This window comes from Symphodus melops (genome assembly GCF_947650265.1).
Source record: "Symphodus melops genome assembly, chromosome: 4".
Classification (NCBI taxonomy): domain Eukaryota; kingdom Metazoa; phylum Chordata; class Actinopteri; order Labriformes; family Labridae; genus Symphodus; species Symphodus melops.
The window spans coordinates 14758113-14772198 of record NC_136694.1 but is presented as its reverse complement, the minus strand read 5'-3'; the positions used below and the strand labels follow the sequence as shown (position 1 = coordinate 14772198).

The following is a 14086-nucleotide window of genomic DNA, read 5'->3' as shown; positions in this document are numbered from 1 at the left end:
GCAATTATGTTTCCCTAGAGTGAGCATGAAAAAAGCAATTGTTTTTATAATCTCTTGATTATGAAGCTAATGTTCTCAAGCTTTTGGGCTCATCGGCTCCTAATGGATTTGTTGTTTTTCATCTATTAAGTGATCATATTACGTATAACATTGATTTAGAACAATTTTTGAAGATTTCCAGCAGCCAGGCCAACCAGTCTCATGACAGCTTCCTCCTCGTGATTAAAGAGATTTGGCCCAAAGTGAATAAATTTAGCCGTTTATTACCGTTTGCCCTCTTCACCTACTAAAAAAAAAAGATTTTTGTGATGAATACTTGACGTGTCATTAATATGCATAATCAAGCAAAGCTGGACATTAGCCTTGCCTTTAAAGTCCATTATCAGGAGATGACCATGACAGACTGCAAAGCTATTGTGAACCTCCTTATAGTTCATATAAAATATCCGGTTGTCTCACATCATCAAGGTGACCGCTATTTTGATGGAAATCCCTTCCTCTGTCCTGGAGAGTGTAATAAAGACATAATCAGAGTATTTAAATGAGAAATTAGTCAGAAAGGTAAAGAAGATACATTTTTAAAGACAGCTATCTTTGTTAAAAAACATTTTTTTAAAAAGCCATCAAGATGTTTTTGTCTCAAGTGAGATCTTTTTGGAAGATTTACAGGTTTTCATAACACTATATGACCATTTTTATATTATAGTCATTGCAATCATAGAAATAGAGTTATACTAAAAGAAATTACATAAATATATACATGTATTTAAAAAAAATCATTGTTAATTAGTAGTCTCTTTTCTGAAAAGTGTCTTTGACACTGTGGTGTGATATTTGAGCTGCCACTCTACCAGTAAACTGAAAACATTGCCTCAATAAATGGAGCTACTACACCATCTAGTGTTAAGAAGAGAAAGTCTGTTTTTCACACGGTCAATTCCATGTCGATTTGTTTGGAAAATCCTATAATACCATAATTTAATCATTTATTGTTCATGTTTAATGCTAGCAGATTAATTCTAAATGTTCCCAAATCATCCAAAGAAAGTGAAGAAGATTTTTGTTTTTGTCCATATCTTTAAAGCAGACATCAACTTAACTATCTGGGGAATGTTTTCCAGACAGATAGATGTGTTCTTAGTTGATTAGTTTTAAAGCAAAAATGCAAAAAGATGAAGTTAAACATTCTATTACAGTCAAAACATATATTTCATCTACCTAAATGAAAAAGAGATTTCAAACCAGCCTCAATTGTTTCTTCTGATGTTTGGTGCATTAAGTATGTGACATGTTTCAATGCAGATACACTGTTATAGCAGCCTTCTCTGACCAAGTCAACTTTTCATCAAGGTCTCCATATCTGACCCCTACCTTTTTTTGCATAGGCACCTTAGGACCAATGCACACAAACACCGTTATGCTACTGCCACAGCTGCAGGCCTGTTTAGGAGAAGTGAGAGGTACCATGAGCAACTGACTCCACCTCTTTGGCTTGGATGCCAGAAGGCAAGGTGAGCGATACGCCGAGGTCAACATGGTCCCCATGGTCGCTTTGGTGGAGGAACTGCAACAGTCTGGCCAGACATCACCAGTCAGTGCAAAACAGATTTGGTGATTATAGATGGCTCAGTCACTGCATGCAGAACAACATCATGAGGCTAGTTAGGAGCATCACTGTCAGGATGTCACTGCAGCAAATGGTGGAAACACCCGCTACTGACTTTGTCAACTTTGATTGTTTTGTGCTATCTTTGTTTGTCTTAATTGTTGGGGTAATAAATATTGCACGAATGAAAATTATGCTTCTTCTTATTCATAGTAATATCAAAGGGAACTATTACTTAATTCATTAAAATAGGAAAAGCCCTCGTGTAAATAACAATATCCCTAACTTATTGTGAGTAATGTAAATCATTTTTCATTCATAATTGCACTCCAAATACAACACAATTTAAATCTGGACATTGCATTAATTGGATGTGCAAAAATCATTTAGTGTCACTTCACAAAAAAATAATATATTTCACAATCATTGAAACATTTGCAGATTTCAAACTTGAGACCTTTTGCTGTTTATTTTCAACCTGCATACAGATCCTATGTAACCTTTGATTGTAGTCAAACTAAATGTTTGGATATAAAGTAGTTTAGAGTAAGTTCTTATTTAAGGCCTACCTTGAGCTGGAATATGAAAAAACAACTTGTTATCATCATCTTCTACTTGATTTGGTATAGCATGAGAGAAGGGTGAAGAAATATTTGTCCAATAGAGACAGTAACCCTTCTATAGCTTTGAGGAAGTGAAGAAATTCAGCCTACTTCAACCCTAAGGCAGCATAGATGATAAAGTGACAGTCCATCTATAACCTTAAGGGAGTTTGGATGAAGGGAACCATCTTGAACGTTAGTGTACAAAGGGTCGAAGACCTCAGTCTTTTAAAAAACAGTGATCCTTCACCAACTCATGATGCCACTGATGAAGGGCTGGAGCCCTTTGTCTGTGCTGCAATAAAATAGATGAGGGCTTCAAGTCTGTACAAGGCAAAGGGCTCCAATCTCTTTATCTATGTTGTTTCCAGAAGATAGAAGATTTGCCGTCTTAGGTAGACAAAAGGATCTCATCCCTCTCCCTGTGCTACTGCAAGGTGGTACAAGGCTTGTCTTCCACAGAGGACAAAGATGTCTAAAGTATGTTTTATGTCTCGTCAAGGAGGTGGGCAATGTCAAACCCATTAACTTGCTTTCAACAAAAGCTATAGCCACAAATAGTAATAACTACAACAACGGTTTTAGGGCTTCTGGTGTAGCCAGCAGTTACCAATAAAGGACTTTTAGGCCAAGACTTCATTTTCATTGTGCCGGTCTTTGTTTACTGTCCGACTAGTTACATAGGAAGAGAAAATGAGTTAAAGTTCAGAGATGATAAGAGCAGATAAACTTGCAAATCGCTGTGAGTTCACGAGTGGTGGGTAAATTTCTCTCTCAGAACACATCCTGGATTATCAGACTAATTCTTGTTTCACCCGACGTGCCCTTGCCACACTAACTGCAACTTTAAGCTTAAGGTTATCAAGATCAAGTGGTGCATCATGACAGATTGTCATTTGCCTCTTTTACTTTCACAATGGACTGTATCCCAGGACTTCTGGTATAAAAATAGTAATTTTCTCATAGACTGTTTTTACATACTGGCCTTATTGTCAAAAGTAAGGTTAAACTCTATCACCATTTTTTCAATGCTGCCACTTGGTGGTAAAATGCTGGATCTCTATGGAAGACAATTAATTTCACCTCTCTCGTGTCAACGTAAATATTCAGTATTCAGTGAGCTTCTTTTGTGAGCCACATACACTTGCTCTTAATGTGTCAGTTCCTACATGAGCCACTACTTATAGGAGGATGGCCATATTATTCCTGAGAGCTGTTTGCAGGGGACACTCAAGTTTCCATTCAGGCTTGTGGGGAAATAGGAGGTTTTTGCCAAGTTTGTGAAACTGGCTTTTCCACAGCACTAATGATGAAATGTATTTCCTCATTGGATGGTTATTGCTGGTTTGTATGGATGTGGTAAAAACTTCTGCACCTGCCATTATCACTTGGCCGTGCTGCCATATGTATCTTCCCTTAGTCCGAAGCTTGGGGCAGCTTCTGAACACTCACATTTTTACAACAAACCCACATGTATCAGTCCTCAGATTAGTGACCTGAATTGGTCACACAGGGTGGTACAGTAGGTAAACATTTCTTCCTGAGCAGGTTGTCAAAGGGTTGTTGAGGCTATCTCATCAAGCAAACTGGGAGAAAGAGGGTGTTGTAATATTGCCCCATTTACAAAGCTTTGTAAAGGATAAACTAAGGGTTTACTGCTTAGTCTAGACAACTAATGTGGAAGAAATCTGCCAGATGTCCAGCCACATAACTTTCAGCTATCGAAAGTTCTCCCACATTGTTGAAGCGCCTTGCTGATAGAGTCATACAATATTTCTGACCTGTATTTCTTCTAAATCCAAATATCTTTTTACTCAGAGAAGCATGACTACATAGTAACCATCAAGCAGACTAGGCTCTAGACTGTTTAGATTAATGGTGCATTACATATTGTTGATTTGTCATTTAGTCCCAAACTTCAAGGCTTGTGTGAGTCCATGTGTTCTTTAGGAGTTTAAGCTATAACATGTATCATTTTATTTACTCTAAATCTAAAGCCATACAATCCAATAATACATAAGCCCACAATGTATTTAATGTACCCCCCTCCCCTCCCACTCATAGGAGGAAAACTAAAAAATATATATCTGAATATAGATATTGCCGTAATCCAGTATTTTTCCTTATCCTACTAATGTATTTTCCATTTAAACGGGAAGCTACATTGTAATTAGCAATATTTAAGCTTCGCTCCTAGGTAGCTGTTGTTCTGTCCATATTAATATATAGTCAATGTGGGTGACAGACAGAAAATTAAACTTTTAACTGTTTTGCTTAGGAGTGGTATGGCAACACTGAGAGATTGAAGCCTAAGCATCATGTTTTCTTTTGTACTCAGAGGAAATAAGGTAGGTCAGTGGTGTGTGTTTTCTCAATTTCCTTGATACATTAATTAGGCTATTGTTAATTAAGGTTATTTTTCCAAGGTTGGATTGATTGCTTATTTCACCTTTTGTTTCTAAAGACATAATAAATGATTGATGTTTTGAATTGCCCCTCGGAGACTTTTTATTTGAATTTGAACCACTGAAAAGTCCACCATCCACTTTTTGATCATCTTGAGCAAAGGACCATCGTGCTTTGGCTCATGTTGTTATGGCAACCTACGTTCCCATAACAATCACTATTCTCTAGATTACATGAAGATCAAAAATGACACTTGGTAAATCCCATGAATTTATTCTAATTATATCTAAACATCTCCTAATTTTTCATTTCCATAATAGTGACAGGAACCTAACAAAAGCTGGATGTGTGTTGTCTTAAAATGGCCTTCTCTCTTATTTTGTCAGAGCATGGGCGTAAAATACATTGATGAAAAGACAACCTAAAATCTTAAAACACAATTTAAAAAATCACAGATAAAGATAATGCAGATACAATATAATTTTAATACAAGGAAGTCCAGTTTTGTTTTCACATATATAGGAAATATTGAGTGTATTGGTAAAGGTTATATGAATTGAAGATAGAAAATCTTTTTTTAATTTAAACTAATTATTCAACATTAAGCCATTTTGTCAAATATTTCTATTTTTATGACGAACAAGTTTAAAAGGTTACACCTCACAACCACGTGAGGGCGCCAGAGTGTGGTTTTGGAAATTTGACACTTGTGCAACAGAAAGTTGAGTTTCACTTGAGTATTTTTTTTTTTTTTTACCATTGGTCGAACGAGCAGGTTCTGATAACATGTGTTGAAAATGCAGAGGCAGAACTGAGTAATTATTCTGAAGAGTCGGTTCAGATTTTCTTTAAAAAACGTTGAACGTTTCGTCAAAAAAAGTATTATTGACTGTTTTCATTCATTTGAAAAGATTTGGACATAAATGAAGTCATGATACTATGTATGAATTTGTTAAGGGGGGGGGGGGGGGGGGTGAATAATCAAAGAAAATAATGAGTAAAGGTTTTACTGTTTAGTACAAACAAGTTCAATCTTTATACCCAAAACAAGTAAAAGGCAAATTCTTCTATTTAAAACTATAAAACACCAAATCTTCCCTCTGCATCTGCTCACCTGGCAGCTGTTTATGTTCAACAGTTACAAACACCTGCCTGCTCCTTTGTAGCATGCTATATGTTCAATACACACCTGTCCTCCGTTTACACACAGTTCAGTCAAACAGCTGCCAATTTAACTTCACGACTGTCTTCCTTGTTTCCTGCTCTGGTCAAAGCCAACCTGTCCTTCAATTCTGGCTAAATTCTTTCGAGTCACCACTTTAGGAAAGCTAAATAAGGCAAAACCCTGCCTTAAATAATAGGTGGCATATCGAAACCTCAAATGTAGACATATAGTGAACAGATGATTCTTTGATCTATTCAATCAATCTATTATTCATCCTCTGCTTTTAAACTCCCGAGTCCTTTCACTTTTTTTTCACTTTGAAATTCATAGTTATACCGGTTTATGTTAAGACTGCAGGTGCAGGTGTTTCTGTGTTTGTTTAAACATCAAAATATTCTGCCTTTTTTAACAGAATCTACATGATCATGTTTTATTGGGTTGTTGTCACAGTATGTGATCTGTTAGACCTGTATCAGCATGTTGTTCTATAGTTTGAGTCCCTGTCTGATAAACCTGCTTTCACTGGAGAGGGGACATACAACATATTGGATTTATTTATCCATTATTTGTTTAGTGAGGACAACCATACACGAGCAAGAGCTGAGCATACAATTTTATCCAGCATGCCACTACTTCACATTTTAGTCTTTTTTTGTTATTGAAGAAACTTGTGTTTAAGCAAAGTGTGATTTAAGGTCAAAGAACACCCAAACCCATTTTCCCACCTGACCCTGACCTTCGGATATACATGGAGACATTTGTGGGAAACTTATTGAATTGCACAGACCACTGGCTGATAACGCTCATAAGGTCGTGTAGGATATATCATATAACGTTAACATAGAGCCGTTGTTCAGAAAATGATTTGTAACTTAGGCGGATGCTTCAGAAACATGTGAAAACATGACAAGCCACAACTATTTGTATCTGATGTTTCTTGCCATCTCTGCTTAAATTGCCATGTACTCTACGTGCCCCAACAACAGCAGCAGTGAATGCTTGATGATGAGCTATGCAGTAATAATTATCAAAGTTCAAGTAGATCATTAAAAAAAAGTGTTAACTTCTTGCAGCACATGTAGAAGTTAAAACCTACATCCTTATTTCTAAAAAGAATAATCATACTCAGACTGATTTCTGAGCACAGAGATTTTTTGTTGTAAAAAGATTCCCCAGCTTTCCACACGATGTGTCGACAATTGCATTTCAAATTACTATTACGACAAATCATTTTAAAACGATTCCTCACTTAACTTGTCAACTTTCTGCACTTTCTTCGTGAAAACATCCTGTTAGGGTACATAAAGATAATAGTGTGTTACTTCTGTTGGCCAAGTTGTGAAGACAATCTCAGACAAGCTTGACATTTGTGGCTGCAGTAAACTGACTCATGTAGTCAAATCATTTGTCTGAGAGGGCAGTTTGCTGTACAGTTATCGAGAGAGAACTAAGTCCACAATATACTAAAGAGGGACATTTCAGAACTGTGACTTTGCATCTGTCCATGACAACACCAGCTTTATCCCCAAATTACTATAATTAAGTTTGTGTTATAGTTTATTGATTACTTAGTACTCCGCTTTGCTTATGAGCTACGTTCCCCAGATTTTGGGCCCATCATGTTAAGTTTCATTTTTTTCTCACTTTATTTTTTGTTTCTCGTCTATTTTTTGTTGGTACATTTCTGTATTCTTTCCGCAAATCCAAATGGCACGTCAACGTTTGGTGCACCATTATTTCTCTGTGTCAAAGGGTAACGGTGCTCTAGATTTTGAAAACAAAAAAAAAAGTCACAAGAGAACTACATGGCCTTTAAAATATTTTTGAAAAAAAAAAAGAAAAGAAAAGTTTATTAATTTAACAAGCATATAAAACAACACATCTTTTCAAACTACCAATGCAGTTTCAGTGCAATTCCAAAATATACATTTTTCAGCAGGTCATGTTAATCAAAGTTATTCACGTCAGAAACAACCATTTATATCATTATTTCGATTATCTTTTGACAATTGTCCTAGCCAGAGGAAGCTCGTAATGATACCTTCATGAGGTAACACTGTACACATCAAACTTTTGACATACAAAACTAAGCACTACATCGCAAATGAAATATTAAATACAACCACAAATTTAGAAACATGTTGAGACGCTGTGTAAAATGCCAAGGAAAACTGAATGTGCTAAATTCGGAAATCATTGAAACCCTATATCTAACTGAAAATAGCACAAATACAAAATATGAATGCGAAATCAATGATAATATTAACAGTAGACCATCAAATTGCAGAATTAGTTATGTAAAAAAACAAAACACATTTTTACGTCTTTGTTGCCACTGTCCAGACTTGTTTGAAACATTGTTTTCAGAAACTTAGCATAACGTTTCCCTAAAACAATTACATTTCTCTGTTTCAACATTTGACAGCTTGTCTTTGTACTTTTTATCCTAAATATTGGGTTTCAATGTTTCGCAAATCATCACATTTCTGTCTTGTATTCACATATTACAACATTTCAATTTTTTTTTTTAAATTTTGGGTTTAACAAAAACATAAAACACACAGAAACGGATGCAATTGTAAACAAAAAGGAAGTATGTGGTTACAGATATTTGGTTTGTGGGTTTAATAAATACCTAGAGCTGCAGCACTGTATTAATCGGTTAAACCACAGTATTTGGCGTGCAAGTGTAGCCTTTTGTCAGTTATACCTTTGAGGTGAAAAACATGAAAATCTGGACAAATTCTTCCACCTCTATGTGCATTTACAACAACTTAAAGCTATAGCACTGACCAATATAGAGGCTGATTTAAGTTAAAAAACAAACAAACAAACACCAACTTCCTGTTTCCGTTTCTTTCAGGAAGGAGGCAACATTCTATGTTAGCTCCTTTAACAGCATTTAAAAATACAGGCAAATCTTACACTCTAAGTCTCAGAGAGATTGTAAGTGTGAGACAGGATCATAGTATGAGCCGGGCACAGAAGAACCACTTGAATACACAGCATCAAGCCAAATCCACAGTTTAACAACAGAGGTTCAGTTTGAGGGAAACTGGCCAAAGTACAGTAAGGCTCGCAGAACGCTGAGAATGGAGTACTCTAGTGAACTGCTATATCAATAAACTGTCCTTTAGTGACGTCAGTATCTTTTTAAGGTGGGTAGCAGTCCATAAAATCTAAACTGATATGTCCCATGATTCTTTGGAGTTGAATTATTTTTTTTCTCTTCAGGTGCTACAATTGTGCTGCAACAAAAAACTGAATAGTAACTCAATGAAAACATGGACACATTCCATCCTACCATTTAACTAAAGAATAAACCGTTCTGGTGTATAACCTCTGTTAGTTACTATTCCATCCTTCCCATATCATCAATCTGGAAATTCGTTACCTCATTTGAACTCTCAACGATAAAATTCAGCTGCTTCAGGATGAGTAAGCATACCCACGATCTAAATTAGTATGTTAGTATCAGATACTGCTACAGTCAGATTCATCTGGATGTTGAATAAATACTGCTGACACTAAATGTGCGAACAACACTGCATTAGCATATCAAAAATGTCTCGCTGATAGAATGCCAGATTGCAAGATAACCTAAATTAAATATGCCCTTCAAAAGCAAGGTACTCATAGATAAACATCATTCACTAATTGTGCAATTTCTCCCACACATCGACTCTAAAAGCACCCAAACTCTCCAGTTGGCACCTAGCCACAACAAGAGTATAAGCCTGGAGACGTGACTGGGAGTGATTGCTCATTACACCATATTCAATGCACGATTATTATCACCATTAAAAAAGGACTGTGGCTGAATGTCATGGTTATTTCTCCAGAAAAATGAAAAATGGTAACAGCTTGAAAACACAGCATTTTCTGGCAGATTCCACTCGGTTGAAGTCCACAAAAGTGCTCATGTAAGAGAAAAAGAGAGGGGACGATTGCGTTTGAAAGTGTGCATGTCTGTGCTTTGAACGGTGGAAAGTGGTGGAGAAAGGTGTGGCCACAAGTTAAAGGGTAATTCTACACTTCACTGTGAAGGGCAAAACTGTTTATTGTACTGTTTTCAGGGTTCATACTTCTTTTTAACAATTCGCCGATCATTGATGCCACGGTTGGTGATCTCCATTAGTAAACAAAGGCATGTATGTGCGTGTATCTGCTAACTCCACGAGTGTGACATCACTGGTCGGCGTGTTGCCAGGTGCGCACCATTGTTTAAGTTTTAGACTTACAAGGAGCTGTGCTGCATAAATGTCTGCCACATTTCGAAAGTATTAAATTACCCTTTAAGGCTTCATTTTTCTCTCGTATCTCAAGCATGGTTTGTACACTCTTCTAGCTCTGCCTCTCAAAAAATGTTGGCATTCCTTGTCTCTCATATTGTCCATTCACCTCTCTACCTAATGCACTCCTCCTCTGATGGGCTTTCCGATTCTTCATTCTCACTGTCATCCAGCTCAGGAAGATCTCCCCACAATAGCAGATTCAACCCTGAGAAAACATTGGAGGATAAACAAAGGCAAGTGAAAAACTCGTTTAACAGCAGAAAAATATCCACAGAATAGGATTTTATTGAGGGGTTGCACCGACCTGTCGAATCCAGTCTGTTGAGAGTGGAAACGGCATCACTATTGAACATCCAGAAATGGCCGTTGTTACAGGAAAGCAGGCAGGGTTTACAGGGGGCCACAACATGGTAGCCCACAACATTACCACTGGAAGAGGGAGGGGGAGAGAATAAAGAAGAAACATGTGTCAGCACTTTGCTCGGGGCATGTCTGAAAACTGCTAACTCCACGAGTGGATCTCTATTATCTAACAGATGTTTGTTTTTTACACCGTGTACAGCAACAAAGGCCTGCAAATACAAAAGAAGCTCCACAAAACGCACTGTAGCAACAATGTCAGAAATCAACAACAAGTATCAGAAACCTACGTTCACTAAAGATGTAGACTGGAAATAAATAGATAAATATTATTGAACCATCATTAATCCAAATATATACTTTAAAAATAAAAAAATAAAAAACTTTTTGTCTGCTGTACAAAGTGTGGTTTTCTTTTTTTTTAAATTAATATCTGACATTAGCAGATGGCGTTACTAAAGTAAACCCTGCAGGCTGTGAAGGAGCTTTACTTACCACTTGAGACATGCGATGTCTCTCAGTTTGCATTTGCAGCTTTCAGTGGAGTAACAGCTGGCCACAAAGTCAACAGTTCTTGGGGGGGGGGCATAAATAAACACGGACATTACTGTATGAAACATGTCCATACAAATAAACACACAAACAGAAGATGTAAACAAAGGCGAGCAGCACTTACCTATTGGGAGGGATATCAGTGGAAAACAGTTCAACCTCGGTGTCTGCAAGAAGCACTGCTTTCATGCCTCTTGTGCAGAGAAGACTGTCACAGAATATACAGTTCACCTGGGTCACACACTTGTTTTTGAAGTTAGCGTTGGATGTAGACATCGTTTGTCCTGATAGAAATGGATGAACTCTCTCTCACGCTTTCTGTCTCCGGACAACAATTAAAACAGGAAAACAAGAAGCAGAGACTGAGAGAAATCTATATCCGTTCGCTTCAGATAGGTCGTATTCGAGTTAGCGTCCTTGTTTACACGTTAGCTTCTCCTCAAACGGAAGGTGGCTAACAGTAGCTCGTTGAACAAACGCACGGACAAATATCGATCCGAAAGACGTTTTTTATACGAAAGAATCACTAGACTGTATCATGAATATGAAATACACGGCACCGGTGACAAACTAGCCCGTTTTACGCGACGTGCTCAACATCCATTCAGATGTAGTTTAACAGCTAACTAAAATAGCTGTCAGCTTTGTTTACAACTTCCTGGTGTCGAAGAGGTACTTCCTGAAACTATCTTTAAAAAGACCACACAACAGACTCTGATTGGATGCACTCCATAGTAACCGATGCCATTGGCAACCCGCCGCTACTACGTCCAAATTTAATTGGTTAAAACTTAAAGCCGAAAACGCCCCAATACAAACATCCTTAGGCCGATTGGTGTAATAAAGTGTCATTCAAAATCCCTTCGACCACTTGTGGTGTGGGAAATACAGCACCGTTCTATGAAATTAGGCGGGGCTTTGTTGAAGTCAGTGAGAAAAAGTCTAGAGAAAAACAAGAGGAGGGTCGACTTTTTTTATTTTGAAAGGCTTTGCTATATACATTTTAAGGTGAATTAAAATGTCAGAGGAATGCAAGAGGATGGTCGTACATTTCCATTGTGTTAACAACATTATTGTTTCATGTCGAGTGACTCCAATTGAAGGATTTAGGCCTCGTTGCTTTAGTTTTCACGGCCATTTATTGCAAAGAAGCTGCAAAAACAACATAGTAAGATAATAAAAGCTTGATAAAGTTTTTGGGCTGTAAATAAAATTTTGCTTCTCAACCCAGACGAATGCTTACCATGTGTGTGTATCCATGATCCATGCCGGTCCTGCGCACTAGGGCCCCTGCATCTCCCCTTGGTTCCTCCTCTCCCTCACTTCAGGGGTGAAGAGGAGGAGAGCAGTTTCAATTTGGACAGGCAACAGCGAGACATAGACAGACCCCAGCCCAGGGCACATATTCTGAAGAAAAAGTTTTAGCTGTGCAGACTGACAAGATTTCTGCGTTTTTTTTGTTTTGAAAGGGGGAATGAATCTGCTTCCACTTGAAGTTGTTTGCTCCATAACCGGTTTTGAGGAGGCGGTGAGGCGCAGCAGCAGCAGCAGCGCCAAACTCACAATGCGCCCGGAGTGAACACAGGCAGTTAGACAATACAGATCCGCGGGCACACTGAGGAGCTGCAGCCTCTCATCTGACCTTTCTTACTATTTTCAAAACCTGTCCAAGTTGTGGCATTTCCTCCTTTTTCATCTGACTTTTAATTGATTGAGAGAAAACTGACTGCGCTACCAGGGCAAGTGATTTGATCTCCAAACTCAGCCATGACGTCTCCAGCGAAATTCCGAAAGGACAAGGAGATAGTGGCCGAATATGAAACTCAAGTAAAAGGTAAAACAAACTTTTTAAAAGCTTCTCACGTGTCTCTACAAAGCGCAAGCTTGGTCGATGACTATGGATTGTGTGGTTGTGTTTGACCACATTGTGTGTTTTCCTGATTGCGGGGTTTTATGTGCCCTCACCTATCTCATAAGGCGTAAAGGGTAGGCTACACTCGTCTTTGTGTGCCCCTCTGTCATTTATGGAAGGTTATTGTCACTATGTAGGCTTGATTCATCACATCAATAACATCAATAATTGCAAACATAAATGGATCCTCACGACCAGCGTGGCTTAAAACCTGTGACTGTTCGCCTTAATGCCTCGCACAGATTTGGAATAAACAGAAAATACGCGATGCCGAATCGGTATTTAGCCCTGATGTGACCTGCATTATGCTCTCTTTAGAAAATTCAACATTAGGGTGGTGTTTGTGTGTGTATGGCTTAGTTTGTTGTAGACTACCCACAGGGCTGGGGTTTCGACATGGAACAAGGCAGGGCGTTTTCTCTCCTCCTCTGTCTCATGCGTGTCGCTGCTGCTATAGCTGCTGGGGTGCACTGAAAGAAAAAGCTGCAAGGATGTGTGAGGGCCTTTCTGTGTGTATTGCTTGAACACAGATTGCAATTAAGTGAACAATTTGTGCAGAAGCTTGTCTATCGATCACAGCTTATTGGCGTTCGCCTCTGCTGACGATGAAGGACATGAAAGCAGCAGGGGTTGCAGAGCAGATTGTAATGGCTAGAAGAAACGGGGCGTTTAGGTAGGTGATTGTAGCCCCATAGTATGTGTGGCTGGTGTCATCACAATGACAGGGACTGTTCATCAGTTTTATATGTTAAGGTTAGTCATAGTCCTCTACTCCAGTTTGGGGAGTAGAGGAGAAGCACAGAGGTGGCAGGAAGGGGTAGGGATGTGCAAAGTGCAGGACAGGATATTGCCTTCCTCACTAACAGCATGTGTCCACTGCTGCTGCAGTGCGAGACCCTCAGATAAAACAGGCTTCCTCATCACACAAGCCTCTCATGTCCATGTAAAAACACCCATCCTCTTATCCCAGGTTTATCTAAAAAATGATCACCCACTTGGTCCTTTTCAGGCTCCTGCAGATCAACAATTCATAGGAATGAGTTGAATGTAATCCTAAAGTAAAACATATTGACCCAAGCTGTGTACTCTTTATGAAAGCTTTAAAACAGGGCTGCACAATACATCTCAAATAGTAGCGATACCAAAAGTTATGTTTAAGTGGCATGCTGACATTTGACCTACTACACG

The 14086-nt window shown here is 38.3% G+C and overlaps 2 protein-coding genes and 1 long non-coding RNA gene across 5 annotated transcripts in view; 1 reads left to right on the top strand and 2 right to left on the bottom strand.

The window, feature by feature from the left end:
- Positions 1-247: 247 nt before the first annotated feature.
- On the bottom strand, positions 248-2163 carry LOC306822842. The gene is made up of 2 exons (XR_013778958.1): positions 1372-2163; positions 248-504 (listed from the first exon to the last, which is right to left on the bottom strand). It is a non-coding gene; the product is annotated as an uncharacterized lncRNA (long non-coding RNA).
- Positions 2164-7581: 5418 nt separating this feature from the next.
- LOC306822192 (protein FAM72A) lies at positions 7582-11709 on the bottom strand. 2 transcript variants are annotated; one of them, XM_079341025.1, is made up of 4 exons: positions 11111-11689; positions 10930-11007; positions 10379-10503; positions 7582-10279 (listed from the first exon to the last, which is right to left on the bottom strand). In XM_079341025.1, exons 1-4 carry the CDS (start codon positions 11260-11262, stop codon positions 10185-10187), a joined length of 450 nt encoding a protein of 149 aa, XP_079197151.1. In that variant the 5' UTR covers positions 11263-11689; the 3' UTR covers positions 7582-10184. The 2 variants fall into 2 exon arrangements, with proteins under 2 accessions (XP_079197151.1, XP_079197150.1); XM_079341024.1 differs by having other exon boundaries at positions 7582-10503; positions 11111-11709.
- Positions 11710-12206: 497 nt separating this feature from the next.
- Positions 12207-14086, top strand: part of srgap2 (SLIT-ROBO Rho GTPase activating protein 2) — a 54168-nt gene continuing 52288 nt past the window's right edge. Inside the window, exon 1 of one of the 2 annotated variants that reach the window (XM_079341019.1) lies at positions 12207-12820. In XM_079341019.1, the coding sequence (XP_079197145.1) occupies positions 12754-12820 (67 nt within the window). In that variant the 5' untranslated portion in view covers positions 12207-12753. The remainder of the gene's footprint in view (positions 12821-14086) is intronic. The other variant, XM_079341018.1, reaches the window with a different exon arrangement.

Bases quoted from the DNA above. Each gene is read 5' to 3' on its own strand.
- LOC306822192 (XM_079341024.1), bottom strand. From the start codon at position 11,262: ATGTCTACATCCAACGCTAACTTCAAAAACAAGTGTGTGACCCAGGTG. The intron at 11,008-11,110 runs GTAAGTGCTGCT...CCCCCCCCCAAG, and splicing joins ACTGATATCCCTCCCAATAG to AACTGTTGACTTTGTGGCCA. The intron at 10,504-10,929 runs GTAAGTAAAGCT...TCCCTCTTCCAG, and splicing joins GACATCGCATGTCTCAAGTG to TGGTAATGTTGTGGGCTACC.